We start from the raw sequence: 19842 nt of genomic DNA, 5'->3' as shown, positions 1-19842 counted from the left end.
AAACACGATTCTGAAAAAGGGGCTCCAAAGGCTTTATCAGAGTGATGGTCCGACTGATGGTGAGGGACTTCAGGTCTTATGGATCTGTGCTTTCCTGGGTATGGATATTCCCTTCATTAACATGGAACCCAGCCCAGACTTCTCTGATAAAGATATTACAAATGTTAATAGTTTGAGTTTTTGGCCTGGAAACTTAGTTCAGAGAGGTAAGTGACTTGCCTAACATCAGATAACAAGTAAATAGCAGGGCAGAGATTTTAATCCAGGTTTCTCTTGATTTCAAGTCTCATGCTATTTTCTGAAAACAACACGACCCAGTGGAGAGTTCTGGGATTTGAATGTAAACCAACATTTAGATAAGCACTTCAAGGTTTGAAAAATGCTTCACAAATCTGATCTCATTTGATTCTCATAAGCACCCTGGGAGGTAGGTCCCCATTTTACAGATAACAAAACTGAGGTAGAAATTAATTAGGTGACTTGTTTAGGGTGAGTGACACAGCTTAGGGCCTGTCTCTAGATGTATTTGAACTTCCTAACTATAGCATTAGCATTTTATCCTTTGCATGAACTGACTGCCTCACAAGTTTTGCTACTACTAGGGCTGGAACTGGGAGCATCCATCTCCTAGTGAAGTCATACAATCGGATGAGTCATGTAATCATCCTGGGATTCAGCTGCCATATTTATAAAATGAGGGGGGTTTGATTAGATAAGCTCTGAGGACTTTCCAGCTCTAAACTACACCCACATCTGTAGCTAGTTATTGTAGGGCCCAGGATAAGCAGCAAGAAATGTTCATTTGGATCAACTTTTAAAGGCCAAGTAATTTAAAGTGGGAGGATTCACCTTGGAATTTAGGACTCAAAGACCCTAGTGCACCACTCTGTGGGGAAGAGGTAGCAGCCCTAGGAGATTAGTCCATATGGATGGAAACTCCAAGATGTTATTTCTGAGTCTTCTGCTAGGGCAGAGGTGAGGGAGAGACAGAGACAACAACTAGGAGTGAGGAGGGAATAGGGCAAGCTCGAGCTAGTGACACACTCACCTGGTATGCAGGGGATGGGAAGAATATGCTCCCACAGGGTAGCCTCCAATTTTTAACTAATTATTCTATCTAACCAGGGACTAAAACAAATTATTTCAACCCCCTCAAGTGCTATGAGCACTTCTTTTACTGTCCTGGGATAAACCTAATTGTCCTGTCTTTATTGGGGTTCACCTTACTGTTTTAGAGTGTTTCATCCTCCCAAAGTTCTTATTTCTTAAAATGTTTTCACATATGTCATCAAATTTTTAAATCAAAGAATGTCAGATCACTTTTATAGAAGGTTTCATATTCCCAAAGTTCTTATTTCCAAATTGGTTTCACATATGTCATCAGATTTTTAAATCAAAGAATATCAGATCTGGAAGGGATCTCAGACCAATTTCTTCAGTTTTACAGATGAAGCATGCATGATTTAGCCAAACTCACACATTGAGTCAGTGATAAAGCTGGGGGTAGAATCTGAGCTGCCTTTATCACTGGAGTATCCTCTCCTCCTAGAACTCGGACACATTGCTGGGGCAAACAGGGTACTTAGGTATCCCGAAGTTACTAGGTCTGAGGGGTTGCTACAGAGATGACTCTTGGGCCAGTGGGGGAAATTCTGAAAGTCTCATGGTCAAAGATTTCCCTGGTATGGCAGAGCTAGCGGTATAGTGGATAGTGCTAAGCCTGGAATCAGAAACTCCAGAGCTTAAATTCTTCTCCAGACACATCCCTAGTTTTTTCATATGTAAAAAGAGAAGATTGAATTTAATGGTCTCTAAGGCATCTAGCTATAAATTGATTTCATAGGATCACTGAAACATTTAAGGAGACAGACTGATTCTCTCCGAGCCCTTCCCCATTCACCCATGTCTGGACAGAGCCAAGCCTGCCTTAACCCTCTGTCCCTTGGGTTCATGGGACTGATGCAGAAAAATTTAAGACTTCTTCTCTTCACAAAGAAGTTCCCATCCAGGGTTCCATCTCCATATTTTGCAGACTATCTTATACAGAGGAACAGAGTTGTACCCAAGGACAAGAGCCAGTTGTTGGCTTCTGTAAAGTGGAGTAAGATTCATTTCCAGCTCAGAAGAAACTCCAGACTGCTTGTCTTCATGTGAGCATCGTTCTGGTCTGCACAGAAAGGTGAATTCTAAAATAGAGGGACAGGGGTAATGTCCAGGAGGCTTGCAGGCCAGTGCCAGGGGCAGAGAAGAGAAGAGGCTGGGAATAAGTTAGAGAAACCAGGAGTTGACACACAGGCAGTGCTTCTCCGAACTGTTGGCAGGATGGATTGGAAGCTGCGTTTGTCTCCTCGCTGGCTTACACAATAATGAGCAGCCTGACTGATGCCATGGGCAGAGGAGTCTGCCAAGGGCCAGGGCCATCCACACTGGGTGGAGAGAAGCATGCAAAAGCTCCAAGACCTGGCTCTTAAGCCCCATGGGGGGGTAAGAGGGGAAAATGTCATCTTTTGGATGACAAGTCCCTAAGACCCATGAGTGAGAGGAGGAGAGATTACAGGATTATTGATCTAAAGCAGAAAGGGGCTTCAGAGATCATCTCACTTCATAGATGATTAAACTGAGGCCCTAAGAGGTTAAGTGATTTGTTAATCATGCTCAGCCTAGAATATGGAGCTCAAATCTGGCCTCAAATACTAACTGTGTGGTCTTGGGCATGTCACTTGACTGGTATGCCTCAGTTTCCTCATCTGTAAAATGGGGATAATAATATCTGTCTCCCAAGGTTGTTGTCAAAATAAAATGAGATAATATTTATAAAACACTCAGCACAGTGCCTGGCTATGTAAATGTTAGTTACTACTATTATTATTATTTTTGAATAGTAAGCAGAATTTAAAACAAGACCCTCTGAGTCTAAATGCAATGTTTAATCATAGAACTAGCAATCAAGTAAACCTAGTTTTGAGGCTAATTCCTTCCCTTCCCTAGGTCCCTATTTTCATAACAGTGAAAGGAACCGATGAGATTATTCAGTCTCTTAATTTCTTTCTAGCTTTGACATTCTTTGAAGTACCCTGAGCTCTCCTGCTCTTTTCCCTTTGTCTTTATCGGAACTTCTCCTTATACCCTATTCCCTTCAGGTGTTTATTTCCTAATCTTTTTTTTTTTTTTTTTTTTTTTTTTTTTAGCAATTTTTTCTGTTCAGGTGTTTATTTCCTTTTAAAATTCAAAACCCACTTCCTCCACAAAGCCTTCCCTGGATAATAATGTTTTTAGATCTGAAGAGATACTTTGTACTTCTCTGGTGAACTTATCCTTTGATACATAAATTGTTATTTTAAAAAATTATCATTTACATTATAGTTCACTGTGCAGCTGTCACCCTCTCATTTGATTATAAGCTCCATGAGGGCAGAGATCAGGTCTTAGCTAAACTATAAATCTCTGCCAGCCTTCAACACAGGTCTTTGTGTTGGAGATACATTAAATATGTGTTGAATTAATAAGACTATCCCTTTCTCTTTACCCTTTTCTTATGCATCCCCTGTTCTCCTGACAGTGACCGATCATAGTAGGCTTGTTGCACCCTGGTGGGCTGATTGTCTCCTCTCCCCACCCCCATTCCTGCCTCCTTTCTCTCCTCCAGGCCCTCAGAGGCTTTCACTGGAAGGGTCTATCTGGTGCATGACAGTGTTAATGAGGACATGTGCAAGTTTGCATAGATTTGCATAAGTATATTCACTGGAAGCTTCAGAGGCCTTCAGAGGTCATTTCCTTCCCTTCCAGAAGCTGGGCAGGTTTGAGCATTTCTGTCTCCCGCCCTCCCAGGAGAGGCAGGGTTAGAGTCTGATTAGGAGGGAAAACAGTCAGGAGAACAGAGAATATTGAGGGACAGTTTTCCATATTTCCTTTTAAATTGGGGGTATTACTATATTGGTCCTGATACAGGTTACCCCTTATCCCCAAAGCTAATTTGAATAAAGCTTGAATGAGACTACAATCAAGCTGAGTTATATTCATTCCAATGATTATAAAACCCCCACCTTTGTATGAACAGAAAGAATTGCTAACAATTGGCACAATTTGTTAACAATTTGCATAACACGCCACATAAAACTTTTAAAGAAAATCCCATTTGTGGCTATGATCATTTTGTGCAATTATTTTTTCAGTATATGCCTGTCTATTTTTTCCTATTAGAGATATAACCTATACTCGGCAGCATCCTATATTCTTTCCAGGATAGTATTTCTAGCATTTTCTTTCTTTCTTTGTAAATCAATATTTATGTCTAGCTGTATGAATTGGAATGGTGGTAGCTATAGGCATCTTGCTGGAATAAGTAAGCAGTATTTAGATATGGAAGTTTAGGGCTCCAGGAATGAGCTGCCTGAAGATAGACCTGGGAATTCATTGAGAAGGAGAACAGTTTAGTTAAGTGTAGACTTAACACAAGAGGGGATCTTTGTGATTGGGACAGGGAAGTCCAGTCAAAACTACTACTAAGCAATAAGGATACAAAGAAAGAGAAAACCAGTCTCTTTCTCAAGGAGCTCAGAGTTCATTAAAGGAGGCAACATGCAAATACCCATCTGCAACCAAGATATAAATAGGATCTGTATAAGTCAGGGCTTGGGGCAAAATCTGACATCATATCATAGAATTGGATAGGGTACCTAGGCAGAAACAGAGATCTTTAACTGAGACAGACAAATGGCTAAAGCTTCTCTAAAGTAAAGAGGGGAACTCAGACAAGATCCCTGGGTCTTATCTAGCCCAGCCAGATACCAGGCTCGGGACCCAAGGAAAAAGGAATGCCATAGGAGAACACACTGAGAGTAACAGAGGGTGGGCAAAGATCCCCCACCATTCCTGCCCTTTGTTCTTTCCCATCTCCCAGGTGCCAACTTACCCTGCCCCCAGGCCCAGAGCAGTAACAGCTGGAGCAGCAGGCCACGGGCAGCCCAGAAAGATGGGCTCCCCATCCCGAACCTGGAATGAAAAGGAGGAGGAGAGAAGAGGGAAGATGAGCTTTCTCTCCATCTCATTTCCTGGTTAATAACTTTTCAATAATGGGTTGGCTGGGGAAGATGAATTCAAACCTTCTTTTAGTGAAATGAGACCAGGAGAAGGCCAACTGTATAGGTCAAATGGACTCTTTTGGGCTAGAATACAGCCCTAGGGACTTAGTATCCTTTCAGAATATCCCAAAGTGACCTTCCTCTCTCTATGTAGCCCAAGAGCAGCTGGACAACTTTGTCCTATTCCTCCTTATGGAAGAGATTTCATATTACAATGCAGTGAAGTCCATCTTCTCCCCTTTCCCAATACGACACAATGAATGATTCCCCAAATCCTCAAGGCTCAGTCCCACCCTGACATTGAACACAAAATACAAGAATGATTCCCGAAGCCCACATTCTCCACATATAGGAACCCTAAGTCCCTCCATCTATACAGCAGTATCCTCCAAACAGAACAAAGCACCATTCTCTTGTCCCCATATAGGAAGCCCCCTGGCCCAGGCTACTTACACACAATGGTTCCCAAGGTCCAATGAAATGCCCAACTATCCTGTAAGAAGAAAGTGGCAATCTACTCCATCTCAACTACCTCACTGTCCAATAAACTGTTCTCCAAGCAAGCTGGCTCTGGAAAGTATAGCCAAGATCAGTGCTGTGTATGTACCTCTCTAACATAATGAGTGACTATTCATCCCCAGAGTAATGAAAAGCACCATTTCTGCTTTCCCCCCACAATCATAATCTGCCTCACAATATTTCTCTTTCCATACCTAGTCATGTCAAATACCTTGTATATTCTTCTAAGATTTTTTTTCTTTCTATTCTTCTAAGTTTTTTTTCTTTCTGGGTCTCTCTCTCTCTCTCTCTCTCTCTCTCTCTCTCTCTCTCTGTCTCTCTCTGTCTCTGTCTCTCTCTGTCTCTGTCTCTCTCTGTCTCTGTCCCCCCCCCCCCCCCCCCCCCGCAGGTCTTTCTGTCTAGCTTTCTTGGCTTCCCTGTCTCAGTCTTTCTGTATTGGTTATAGTTTCAATACCTTTTCTTTCCTGTCCCTTTTTCTTTTTTCTTATATTTCTCTGGATCTATTTTTTTATTTTCTTGACTTTGCTATTCAATACCATCTTCCATCCCCAACTTCCAGATGGCACAATATAAGCTCTCTGGGGTCCAGGGGATATCAAAGAACTGATTGATGACCTAAGTCAGAAAACTTACAAGAACTCTCCCCAACTTGGATCCCACATGCCTAGAATAATAGACAGAGTCTATCTCCTACCCTAAAGTTAATGTTCACCCTAGAGTTTTTGCTATTCCTTTTGAGATGATGAATCAGTCCAGCTTTAAAAGTGAATGTGTTTCCTTTCCTCATTCCTTGAAAAGATGGAGTGAGGGGAAGAGGTCCAAAGGTCTAAACTACAACATATGTTTTCAGATTTTTAAAAAGGTATTAACAGGTTTGGCTAATTTTTTTTCTCAAAAATGATTATTTGTTAAGGGGAATGGATTTCTAGGAGGAAGAGAGACACAAAAGAAATTTTAGGCACTGCAATAACTAAAGATAAACATAACTTATTTTTTTTTTTAAAAGAATGACTGTCTTCTACACAGTCCCTCTTCAGATAAATAATATTTAGGAGAAGTGAGCTCCAAGGAAAGTCATGGCACTCTATACACAGCCAGATCATTTTTCTATCCCCTCTCAACTATGTCTCTTAACTCTTGAAGATTTCCCACATCCAGGTTCCTAGTTTTAGAAGTAAGTGCTTTGAGAAGAGATGGATAGTACTAGTTACAGTCCCAGCCCCAGCCCTAGCTGACTGTAGAATTCATTTGGTCTTCATGAGGCTTTATAGAGGATGGGGCCAAAAAAGACACTGATTGGGAAGAGGGACACTAAGTAAGTGGGGGATGGGATAAATAAGGACTATAGAAGTATATTGGGAACCTTAGAGATATCAATTTTGCTTCAGACTTAGAAATGCCTAATCCCAGAGAGAGTTTAGACAAGACAGTAGAATGAAAAAAATATAAGGGTGAGCATCAAGAGAGTTGCATTCTTGTTCATTCTCTCCCACTAACTCCCCATGTGACTTTGGGTCAGTGCTTCATTGTACTCTTGGGTCTCAGTTTCTTCATCTTTAAAATGAAGTGGTTGGATTAGGAGGTTTTGACCTTGAAATCCATGAACTTTTTAAAAAATTTAATAACTGAATTTCAATATAATTGTTTCCTTTGTAATTATATGTATTTCATTTTATGCATTAAAAAAATCTTATTCTGAGAAGAGATACATAGATTTCACTGGATTGCTAAAGGGGACAAATGACACTAAAGAGTTTGAGAGTCCCTTGACTAGATTTGGTCTCTAAGGTCTCTTTAAACACCAGTGTTTCATGTTCTAAGGTCACTCAGTCCAAACCATATTGAACCCTTTCGACACAATTTCAGTGAGACATCAGTCTCCTGCTGAAGACCTCTAGTGAAGGGGAACAGATTGCTTCCTGAGGCTGCTCATTGTATTTTTTGGACACTTCTGTTAGCAACATTTTCCTTACACAGAGCTCCAAATCCACCTCTTGGCTACTTCTCTCCATTGTTCTTAGTTCTGCCCTCTGGGAATAAACAGAATGAGTCTAATTTCTCTTCCACAAAATAAGCTTTTAAATACTTGGAAGACATTTATCATGGTACCTCTTAGTCTCTTATTCAAGCTAAAAATTAGTAGTTCCTTTAACCAATCCTTATTTAAGTAAAATCTCTTGTTATCTTACTGTTCTAGTCATGTGCTTCTGGTTACATGCCCATTTGCAGGGTATCTCCATAAAGGCTGTGCCTGGAATAGTACTGGATGGTGCAGTGGCTTGACAAGAAGATCTAAGTTCAAATCCTGCCTCAAACATTTACTAGTTGTGAGATATTGGGAAAGAAAAAAAATTTAAATTTTTAAAAAATACTCTCAGCCTCAGTTTCCTTATCTGTAAAAATGGGGATAATAATGGCACCTATCATGCAGAGTTATTGTGAAGTATCAAATGATATAATATGTAACATACTTTGCTAACCTTAAAACTTCATATAAATGTTAACTATTATTATTGTTGCTGTATTTATTGAATGCTAATCTCCAAGTATGGTCTGCTCAGGGTAAATAAAGTCTGGCAAGGTTATCAGTCCCTTTCTCTGGACTTTCCCCATTTTACCTACTCATCCCTCCCCAATAAGTTCCTAGAGGTTAGGGGAGGATAGTGAAAAGAGTTCAGTGTGGTATCAGAGAGTCTGCCTTCCCAGTCCAGTTCTGCTTCCCTCTAGCACTGCAACCCTGGCCAAGTTATGTCCTTCATTGGGTCCTAGTTTCCTTCTAACACTCAAATTACTTGCCCCATGGGATCATTTTAAAGAAAGCATTTTGTAAAGCTTAAAGAGCCAGAGAAATGCTTTATTATTGTTGCTCATCTTTGTATCTGCTCCAGTAATGAGCATAGCAAGCTACATAGAGGAGGGCTTAGTAAGTATCTACTGAAGAACAAACGAATTGTTCTATTCCATGAATCCAAGATTCTAAGATTCTATTCTATTCTAGGGTTCTATGAATGACGAAAGAAAGAAATGTCTCATAGGACAAAAAGAACTGCCCCTGATTCATAACATCAGGCAATACTAAGGGGTTGTAATTTTCTTCTATCCATATTGTGTCCCCAGGGAACCTGTTTTCTGGCATCCATTTAATTAACAAAGGGACTAGCCACCCTGGACAACTACTTCTGCTATCTAAACTATCTGTCTCAGTTAGGAACTCACCCTGGATTGTAACCTGGCCCTAAATATCTAAGAAATCAGAATAGTTCATCAGGAAGAAAAAAAAAAGGCATTAGTCATGAGATCTGGACTCTGGTCTCTGCTCTGCCATTGAATCTTAGATAAATCACAATCCCCCTTTCAAATAAGGGAATGGTATTAGATTAGATGACTTCTCAGAGCCTAGCTCTAAGTTCTAAGTTCTCACAGTTTTTCTAGTTCTAACATTCTTGTTTCTAAGGATCCCTCCTGTCATAATTTCAATCTCATAAAAGCCCAAGAGCATGTCAACTTTGGGATGGATGAGGTAAGCAGATTAGAGGGTAATATACATGTAGTTAGATAATTGAAGCCTCTTTGGTTGTCAATATTACCCCAACTTGGGAACTCTTAAATCCTCTCTTCTGAGGTTTCTCCCTGTTTATTATCAACTTGCAGAATTTTACCTGGATATAGGGGTACATCATAATTAACCCCTATCCTTAACCTCCTAGAAGATCCTAGTCAAAGATCCTTGAGAATTTCCTGGGTATAGGAGGAGGGAAGGTGCTCTGAATGTGAAATAGGAGGGATTGTCATATTGGGTGGAAGTGAGTTGAATGAGAGTGAATTGTCCCCCCAAAAAGTAAATCAGCATTTACCTACATCCAGTAGTGGATAGAATATTGAACTTTGGATCAGGAAAGCCTATGTTCAGATTTTACCCCAAACACTTAAGTAGCTATGTGATCAATCAATTCACTTCAACTTTCTTGTACTCAGTATCCTCATCTGTAAAATGAAGTTTTGGGACGCAATGCCTCTGAAGTTCCTTTCAGCTCAAAATCTGTGATTTAAGTTATATCTCTATGTCCCTTTGATCCTTTTCTTGAAGTTGGAAATAAGAGCTGAGACTAGCCTCACTTCCCCTGTTTGACAAACAGGAAAGAGGCAGGAAGGAGGATCAGAGCTGAAGTGCATGGCTTCCCTTTGAGAAAGGAACTTTCAGAGCTGGGTAGAACAACATCTAGCTGTGGGGAAAGAATTTCTTCAGATCTTGTAGATATGGCCCTAACATTATATTACTACATGGCTTCAGATTGTAAAATGGCTAGAGCCTTGCTTAACCAGGACCCTGTCCATGGTACTGAGGGAGTACCTGAGGCTAGAAAGTTCTTCCCTTTCCTTCAGTTGAAGTGAATTTTTGAGTTATGACTCTAACGTACCAGAGACTATAAAGAGCCAGCCAATAACTCTCCCAACCTTGGTATCAACTGTAGGGGTTACAAGTAAAAGGTTAGGTTTCAGTATATATGTCCTTGAAAAAATGAATAAGGAATCTGGACTTCAGTAGGCAGACTAGAATTTGATATTATCGCAATTGTGTTTTATAAAACTGAATTTAGTGTCAGCTTCCTCTTCTAAAAACCATCAGGGTGAACTAGATGACATGGAAGGTACTTTCCAGCTCTGAAATCCTATGTTCTAAGATCTTTCCCAACTCTGACATTCTATGCTCTAAGGTCCCTTCCAACTCTGACATTTTATGTTCTAAGATTCTAGGACAAATCTAGTGACTTTTAAAGGATTGTTGTGTTGAAAGAGAGATCAGTGAGGAACTTCAGTACTTGCCCATTGCTCACAGCACTGATTCCCAACCTGTAATCAGGGGAATTTTTGCAAGAGCTCCCTGAATCCAAATCCAAATTCATAAATAAGCAAATCTATCTTCTAGAAAATGAATAATATCTCACAGAAACATGCATCGCTATTTTCCAAAAGCATGTAGATGCTTTTTAAACAAAACATAAATTCATTTTTAAAGCATTACTGAATTCAAAGCAGTTTTAACCCAGCTTTGTAATTTTCTCAATCAACAGATACTAAAATTGCAGCTTCTATTGTGTTAAAAGCATGCAAAAAAGAAAAGAAAAAAATACTGACATTTAAAAAGGCTCCTTACACTCAAAAGGTTTTAAACTGATGATTTGCAGGATAAAGTTCAAGTTCCTTTAGCCTGGCAGTTCAAGGACCTGAACAGTCCCTTGCTTCCATGCCCAATATAAACCTTTCTATCTGTCCTGGGATTATGGTCTTATAGAACAAGAATTGGAAAGTAGCTCAGGGGACTTCTAGCCTAACCCCTTCATTTTATAGATAAGAAAAAAAAGCCCCCGGGAACTGTAGTGATTTGTTCATGATCAGAAAAGTAGTAAGTATTAGAAATAAGATTTGAATCTGGATTTCCTGATTCCAGAGCCAGGTCCTCTTTAACTTCTGCTTGGGAGCTGGCTAGTCTGACATGGGTGGCCACAGTGCTAATGGTCCCTAATCCAGGTTACAGATTATAGTACTATTAACCTATGAGCATCCCACTGGATAGTGCATTCTCTTTGTATTCCCCCTGTCTCTTTAGCAAGGGGATGCTCAACACTTGACTCCATTTGGACTCAAATTCCAATTTTAAAATGAAGGTAGACTGATTTAGGGAAATGCAACAATAAGAGTTAGGATTTTACCAGAAAAGTGATGATGAGAGTTGGAAAAAGTGTTCACTTTACAGAAAGAATCCCCACAGGTTTTTTTAAAATCCCCATTTGAAATAAAAATCAATTTGCAAAATCCATCTTGCTCAGGGCGAGGGGCAGCCAGGCAATGAGTCAGGCTGCACACACACACACACACACACACACAGCCAAACGGTCTCTATTCTACCCCACCCCACCCCACCTATAGTCACAAGCAGTCACTCAGTTGACATCATAGACACAGAATCATCCTGTTAGTCATACAGTCACGTCTCCACATTCTCTGGCACCCTCCCCATACCTGCAATCAGTCACACACACACACACAGTGCACAAGTCACCCAAAGTCACACTCTTAAAATAACCCCTCACTCCAGAGTCCTGGTGAATTTTCACAGCTGTGAAGGGTTTTGTCATCTTATGAATAATTCATAGGATTCATGCATATGCAAGTGGAGGCAAAGAGGGAGCTGGAGACCAGCCTCAGCTGGAACCCAGTCCAATTCTGGGCAAATGACAGTGTGTGTGTGTGGGGGGGGGGGGGGGGGGGGGGGGGGGGGGGGGGGGGGGGGGGGGGGTGGTGGGGGGGGGTAAGATAGGAGGATTAGAAGAGATATCCAGTTCTCTCTCCTAACTGGGTTTTCCTGACCGCCTAATTCTGAAGGTATGTGTATTTGAAGTGATAGAAAGGATTATATGTCCATAAGGTACCTTTGTGGGGAAACACTTGTGAATGTCCGTGTGTCTCTGTGTGAAAGCATGTTTTTTGATGTGTTTTTGTGAAGGAGTTGAGGAAGATGCATTTCTGACTGTGTGAATTTATAGGTATAAGTACTGCTTTCTTTGCATCTGTATTTTTCTGTGTGTGAAAGAATGCAGGGAAGGCTGGAAGCAACTCTGGAGAGAAGTACAAACTGTAGAGCACAGGGAAATTTAATCTTCAGGCTGGTGAATAGAGATGAAACATTCACCACCTGACTCCCCCTCCCAATCTCTCTCAGGTTACCAGAGTCCCCTTGGAAATCCCCTGTATCTCAAGTTGGGCAGGTGATAGCATTTAAAAGACCCCAGGAAAAATCCTGGAGGTAGGACTGTCCACCAGCTAAGGGATGGAAACCCAGGGAGATATTGGAGCCAAATTGGCTTCAGAAAATCCCAGGGAGTTTCCTGAAGACTGAAAGATATGGCCTTTAAATTCTGCGCACTTCTTGGGCACCACTGAATCATATTGTCACAACCCAATTTTCTTTGCACACACACACAGTCTCAAGCCAAGAAACACATAATTCTACACACACACACACACACACACACACACACTTAGAATTGGAAGAGATCTATAATTGCCTTTCATTTTTACATGGGAATGTAAAGACTCAGATGGGAAACTGAGACTCAATGAGGTCATGTGACTGGACCAAGGTCAGAAAAGCAATAAAGCCAGAATCCAAACCCAGTTTCTTTGATGCCAAGTCCAGGGATCTGTCCATTCCAACACAAGAAGCACTACCACACATCCTAACATAGTCACACCCCAGCAGACACATCCCCTCTCACACACAAAGACATGGCTGCAGTGTCGTGTACACACACAGTCACAACCACATATATTCTTACTAAAACACCCCTCAACATACATACATATAATCATTCCAGATAAGCACTTATAGCCATGCAGAGATGAGGAGGGCTGGGGTGGGGAGGGGTTCGGGAAGGAGGGAGGGCGGGATGTCTTTAGAGAAGAGATGACTGCTGAAAGCTATGACCCCTTCTCTTGCACCTAGTTTCTTCTGTATTCCAGTACACACTAATTTTCCTTCTCCAGAACCCCACCCCCATTCCATCCTCTCCCTCACCCAAAAGCTTTAAGAAGCCGAAGCAGCAGCTGCCCAGCTTAAGAAATCCACCCCTCCAATCAAAGCCACCAGCAGGAGGCAGGCATATCGATAGGGAAGCCCCATAAGCGAACAAAGCCCAGGCTCGGTCCACTCGAGGACTTCTGGCCAGGGGTACCCCGTGGAAGAGCTGACTGGTCCAAGCAGCCGGGAGAGAAGGAGAAAGAAGGGTGATGGCTGAAAGTGTCCAGATGGGGATACCTGAGCCTTCCGCTGGTCCTTTCAGACACTTCCTTCCCCTCTCCCGTTCTAATTGGTATTTTAGGGCTGCCCCCTGCCCCAACATCAACCCCCACCTTCAATACTCTTGATCTACCGGGACTAGGGTGAGAAATGGAGGGGGCAGAGGGGTTAGCGGGCGGAGGGATCCATTATATATTGTCCGGTGAGTCTCTCACTCCTATTTCCTCTGAGTCAGTCTGGACTGATTCTCCTTTTGGAAAACCTGTCCTTCCAGCTCCCAATGCCGCTGCTGGAAGGACACCCAGCTAGATGTGGCCTGAAAAGAAGGCGCTTCTATGGTACTTCCCACTAGCTCTCTTCACACTTTCCGTCTCCATCCCCAAGCAGATTTCTTTCAAGCTCCCTTTTCCAGAGGTGTTTTCTTCAGGCCCTAGACCACACAGATAATATAGACCACCACAAAGTTGTCTTTTACCTTGGCCTGGGCAGGAGATGGAACTCCTGCCCCTTACACGGGGAGGCTATATAGAGTAAAAATCCATTGTAGCAAGCTAGCATGGGTCAATTCCGCCACCTCTGACCGGTTCTTCCACTCACCTGATCCCTTAATCCCAATCTCACCCCGGGGTCTCCTGAGTAGTCCTAATCCAAATCACCTAGGATCCTGGGTGAACTGGCCGTTTGCCTTCATTTGGGTTGTCTCCCTCCCGTCCTTCTTCTCAGCTCATCGTATTTGCTTCTCTCCCCTCCTCTCTCTGGGTAACCAGCCGTGTTCCCTATTCCTTCAGTCTCTGACCCCAACCCCCTCCCTCAGTTCTTTTTCTAACAATCCCGTTCCCAAACTCTTCTTCCTCCCCACCTTCCTCTCCCTGTTAACTGGTGGGCTCCTCCATTTTCATACCTTCCCCCGCCTCCCCCCCCCCCACCTCGCGACCCTCGAGCACACTGCCAGGGTGGGTGGGAAATGAAAACATGGCTTAAGCTCCCCTGCTCTAAGTGCACCTTAGAGATACTAGCGGGATGGGGATGGAGAGTGCGGGTCACGGGTCCCAGGAGTCAGTTGCCTCTAGGGACGGTCAGTTGTCAACTCCCCTTTCTCAGGGTCCCAGGAAAAGAAATCAGGGGCTACAGCTGGCCCAGTTCTAGAATTCCCACCTCTAACCGGGCTGGGCAGAGCTAGCAGAATTCAGCCGGCTGCCAGGACGGGGCGGGCATCGGAGCCCAAGCCTGCGTTGTCCGCTAAACCGGAGGACTCCGGACCCCATCCCACCCCAGTCTGCCGCCCACTCCCCGTCTCAGGCCCAGACCCAGGAAGCGCACCCACCTGCGTATGGGGCTCCTCCTGCTGCGCCGTCCGTGGGTCCGGCCGCCCGCGGGCCAAGGGGGCGGCGGCGCCCGCTCCTAGCGCCGGTGCATCCCCGCAGCGCCTACGAGGCGGAGCGGTGCCGGGGCGGATAGGCGGCTCCGCATCGGGGGAAGGGAAGAGGGGAGAAAAGCGAGTCAAGGGAGCCCTGCACAAAGCGGCCGAGGCTCAGGTTCCGGCTGTAGGCTAGCCGGGGCGCCCGCGGCCGCTGCACCGCTGCCTGCCTGTCTGCCCGCCGGGGGCCCAGCTAGCTCTTAGCTAGCTCTGCACTCCCCGCTCCCAGCAGGTGGCCGCGGCGCTGGGGGCCTCGCGTCCCAGGGTCTGTCGCCGCGGTTTCCTCGCCTTCTCCCTTTTTTATAAAGAGGATTCGGATCTGAAGTGCGCATGCGTTGCCAGTTTTGCACGCGCGCCCCCCCCCCTTATGCCCCCCTCCCCATTCTAAACTCCCTCTCTTTCTGTCTTCGTTCCCCCCACCTCTCCCTCTTTGCGGTCCAGAGACTTCTTTTGGAAATGCCCTGGGAGTGATGGAGAGACATCCCCCACCCCCCACCCAACTGTTCATCAGGAAGGACAGAATATGCTTCTCTAACCTTATCCCCCAATTCAACCCACCTCCCCTTGGTCTGACGTTGGGGGTAGCGGTGGGGCCGGAACCCAAACCTCAGGCTTCTCTAGCCCAATTACTGGGTTTTGGAAGGAGGTAAAAGGACAAAGGAGGGGCTGAGTGGTTGGGTAGGTGTGTCTACCTTAAGGCCAGTCTTGAGAAAGCTCTAAGGACTGAGCTTGAGAAGCCAGGGTCCCATTTACTTTTACCGACCCCAGGCTTCCACCAAAGGAACCTCATTCTTACCCCTTCTATACGGATATACATTGGCGGTATTGTGCCTGTCTGTATGTAGAAGTCTGATTATGTACTAGCGCTAGAGCACGTGTGTTAACAGCCTGTGTTAGTCGGAAAGTGTGTTGTGGGAATGTTTTTGGGGGGATTAAGGGGAGTGTTTGTGTATTTCCTGCCTTTGTGTGTGAACAGTTTGGATTTTTTTTTTTAGAGGTTTCTTAATGACTCTCTGAAAAAGTGTAAATCAGTAAGTACTGAAGTGTGTCTTTGTCCATTTGAATCAAGAAGGGAGCTTGTGGTCCTTTCTGTATCTGGGGAAGACTATTTGATTGAGTATGTGGGAATGTGGGAGGTTGATACCTCTTCTCATCCTCTACCAGAAAGATGATTGAGATTTAAATCGGTAAGAAACAGATGACAGACTTCTGTCTGGTACCAACTTCCAGCACTCCCTATTGTTCCCTTCAGCCATAACTCTGGTTTTTCAAAGATTAAGTCACAGTCCATTTCCTCTTCTAGGATATTTCTTTTCCATCACTATCTTCTCCCAATTTTCCTCACCCCCTGCACTGGATGAGATGGGAGAACTAAAGGAGTAAGAATGAGAAAAGGTGGACACTAGCCTAGGAGATAGGGAGGGTGAAACTCCCAACTCTGGCCTATAAATAGCTCATTGAGCAGGACCGGGTTTTCAGCATCCCTCCTCCTCTTTGTATGGCTAGACACATTCTTGTCCCTGAGCAACAAGCTGGCCCCCAATGGAACCCACTGAAGCGCTCCCTCTTTCCCTGAGGAGGGGGTTGATCACCCATTCCTTCTGACACAGAATTCTCTTCTGGGCTGCCTGGGGCTCCATCCTTTCTTTGGAAGGGGGTGTCCCCTGACAAAAACTGTGCTAGCCTGCCCCTCCTCCAGTTCTGCCAAACTGTTAGCCTTGGCCCCCAGCCCAATTCCCAGGCAAAGGCTTGGCGATGGATGGAAGGCAAAATCCCAGGGGTTCTTAAATGAGGAATATGGGCATCATGGCTGGCTCTGCATGGGACATTGTCTGCAGGTGTCTTGGGATCAAGTGTCTTCAGCTCTAACATAAGCTCTTGTCTAACAGGGAGAGATTGTGGATCCCATAGAGAAACAAAATTTGCCTCCCTGTCCCAAACAGAGGGCCAATATGTTAGGAACATTCAGGTCAATTATCCTTTTGTTCACTCCTCCCCATCCCCCATTCTTAAATGGCTCCTTCTTTCATTTCTTTCTGTTGCCCTACTTCTCCTTTCTTACACATTCCCAAACACCTCAGGGACAAGTAGGTACTTCACCCTTGAACTATATTTCTAATGTTCCAGAATGAAAACATCCTTTATTACACCTCTGACCTGTAAGAGACTCTAAACTGAAGAATCAAAACTCCCAAAATCTCAAAAGTTCAGATTTGGAAAAGACTCCAGAGAGCATCTAATTCAGTCTGTGTGGAACAAACTCTTCTCCAACATCCCCTACAAATGGTCAGCTAGCTTTTACTTGAAGACTTCCATTGAGGAGGAACTAATCACCAACTGGGGCAGACCATCTCACTTTTGGTTAGCTCTAATTATTAAGAAGTTTTCCTTTCTGTTAAGCTGAAATTCTCTTCTTTTCCACTTATGGATCTGTCCTTTGAGACCAAACAGAAGTGGCAAGACAGTATGGTATAGTGGATAGGGCCTTGGACTTAGAGTTAGAAAGACATATTTTGAATTCTGCTTCAGACAATTTTTAGCTGTGTGATCCTGAGCAAATCATTCAAACTCCCTAGACCACAGTTTTCTTATATGTTCTTTCCAGCCCTAAATCGATGATCTTATAGATGTCTAAATCCTTTTCACAAAGGCAGCCCTTCCAGTAATTGAACAGAGTCATTTTCCAAGTCTCTATTCTAGGCTAAAAACCTCAACTCCTTCTACCAATCCAGCTATGGCAGTCATTTTCCAAGTCTCTTTTCCAGATTAAAAAACCTCAACTCCTCCTACCAATCCAGCTATCCCATCTTGATTGTCTCCCTCTACATATGCTCCAACTAATGACTTTCTTACCTAAAAAGTAGCACCCAGAACTGCCAATAATATTCTATATTTGATCTGACCAGGGCAAAGTACAGATAAATTAATACCTCCCTAGGTATCTTTAATATAACCCAAGACTGCATTTGCTTTTCTATGAGTTCCATATCTCATTCTCTTGATTCATGTTGAATTTGCAGTCTACTAAAACTTTCAGGTCTTTTTCAAACACACTACTGTCTAGACATGTCTTACCCATTTTGTATCTGTGGAGGGTTTTTTTGTCATTTTTTTTTTACCCTAAATCCCTATTACATTTTTTCTTATCAGATTTGATCCAATGTTCCAGGCTGTCAAGTTCTTTTTTTGGAGCCTTACTCTGTCATCTAATGTGTTAGCTATCTCTTCCAGTTTGTACCATCTGCAAATCTGATAAGTATACCATTTATGGCTTCATCTAAGTCATTGATAAAAATGTTACATAGGGCAATACCCAGATCTCTAAAGCTCTCAGAATCAACAAATGCTTATTAAGCATCCATCTATTATGTGCCAGTTACAGTACTAAACTCTGGGGTTACAAAGACAAAAAGTAAAACACTCCTTACCCTCAAGGATCTTTACATTCTAGTGAAAGGAATGATACATGTGTAGGTAGAGGTAAGCTGATAAATATTTAACAATTGGCTTTCTGGGGGAGCAAATGTGTGAATGACACACTTTTAAGTTTAAACTGCCTTTATAGCTTTTTGATCACTTAAGCCAACAAAACAACAGAAAAAATCCTCATTTGTGGCATTTTCAGATTTCTGAGGTACAAATGTTCACACTTAAACATTTGGGTGTCTCTAACATACCACTGTATATAGGCATATTTGTTCAGTTGTGACAGACTCTTTGTGACCCCATTTGGTATCTTCTTGCTATTTCCTTCTCTGGTTCATTTTACAGATGAGGAAACTGAGACAAACCGGATAATGTGATTTGCCCAGGGTCACAAAACTAATTATTGTCTGAGGCTAGGTTTGAAGTCAGGAAAATGAATCTTCCTAAGTCCTCCAGCCCTCTATTGTATCATCTAGCTACCCATATAGATGTATGTGTATATACACACATGCACACACACACATATTACATAAAAGGTAGACAAAGTAACTTTAGAGGGGAAGGCAGAAGCAGTTGTTGAGACATGAAAACACTTCCTGAAGATTACTATCCAGTTGAGTTTTGAAGGAAAAGAGAGATTTTAAGAGCTAGGGAGGTGAGGACAGAGAACATTCCAGGTGTGACGAACAATCTTCACAAAAGCCTGGATATAGGAGATGGACCATCATGTGTAGGGAACCATATCATAGAGCATGGGTCATAGAATATATGGAGAAAGTGCTAAAAAGATAGGAACCAACCAGATTGTAAAGAACTTCAAATGCCATCCTGAAAAGTTTAGTGCTAATTCAAGAGGTAATTAGGAGTTTGTTGAGTTTAGGAAGTTTGTTGCGTAGGGGAATGATATAGTCAGACCAATGCAATGGATTGCAGTGGGGAGAAAGTGGGAGACTATTTTTCTAAGCTAACATTGAGCCATTAATGACCACTTTGTAGGTGTCTGTCAATTCCAGTTCTATTTATTTTGCCACTGGTTAGCCCGTATATTTCCATCATTTCTACAAATATATCATAAGAGCATTTGTCAAATGCTTTGCTAAAATATATGTAAATTATATCTACAGAGTTCTCCTGATTTAATAGTCTAGTAACCCTGTCAGAAAGGAAGTAAAGTTAGTTTGACATGATCTGGTCTTTTTAAATCCACTGCTTATTTTTTTAATGATCACTATTTCTTTCTCTATATGTTGAATTTTGCAAGGAATCAAATTCAAGTTCACTGGTCTAAAGTCTAAAGACTGTTTTCTTTCTTTCTACCTCACCCTAATTGTTTGCATTTTGTTTTCAAAGAGAATTGAGGACACCACAATGCTGGAGTAAAAAGTGGATGATGGGGGATCTTGATTTGCACATGAATTGGGTCTAAGGTAGAGTTGCACAAAGTCCTCAGTATCTCTCTTTTAGAGTTATCAAAGTCTAGTGAGAGAACACAATTCAAGATGATTGATGATGACCCAGGCTAAGTGGATGACCTTGGTGCCTTCACTATCTGATTAAGCTCAAAGCACCTGCTTCAACCATCTTCATGGCTAATGGAACAA

The 19842-nt window shown here is 42.9% G+C and overlaps 1 protein-coding gene across 1 annotated transcript in view; it reads right to left on the bottom strand.

Annotated features, from left to right (window-relative positions):
* Positions 1–15153, bottom strand: part of NCAN (neurocan) — a 62715-nt gene extending 47562 nt beyond the window's left edge. The window contains exons 1-2 of the mRNA XM_031947934.1: positions 14723–15153; positions 4913–4992 (exon numbers count right to left, since the gene is read on the bottom strand). Coding sequence (XP_031803794.1) covers positions 4913–4985 — 73 coding nt within the window. The 5' untranslated portion in view covers positions 4986–4992; positions 14723–15153. The remainder of the gene's footprint in view (positions 1–4912; positions 4993–14722) is intronic.
* Positions 15154–19842: the final 4689 nt, after the last annotated feature.

This window comes from Sarcophilus harrisii, chromosome 1, assembly GCF_902635505.1.
Source record: "Sarcophilus harrisii chromosome 1, mSarHar1.11, whole genome shotgun sequence".
NCBI classification, from domain to species: domain Eukaryota; kingdom Metazoa; phylum Chordata; class Mammalia; order Dasyuromorphia; family Dasyuridae; genus Sarcophilus; species Sarcophilus harrisii.
The sequence above is the reverse complement of the archived record's forward strand: the minus strand, read 5'-3'. Positions and strand labels throughout refer to the sequence as shown.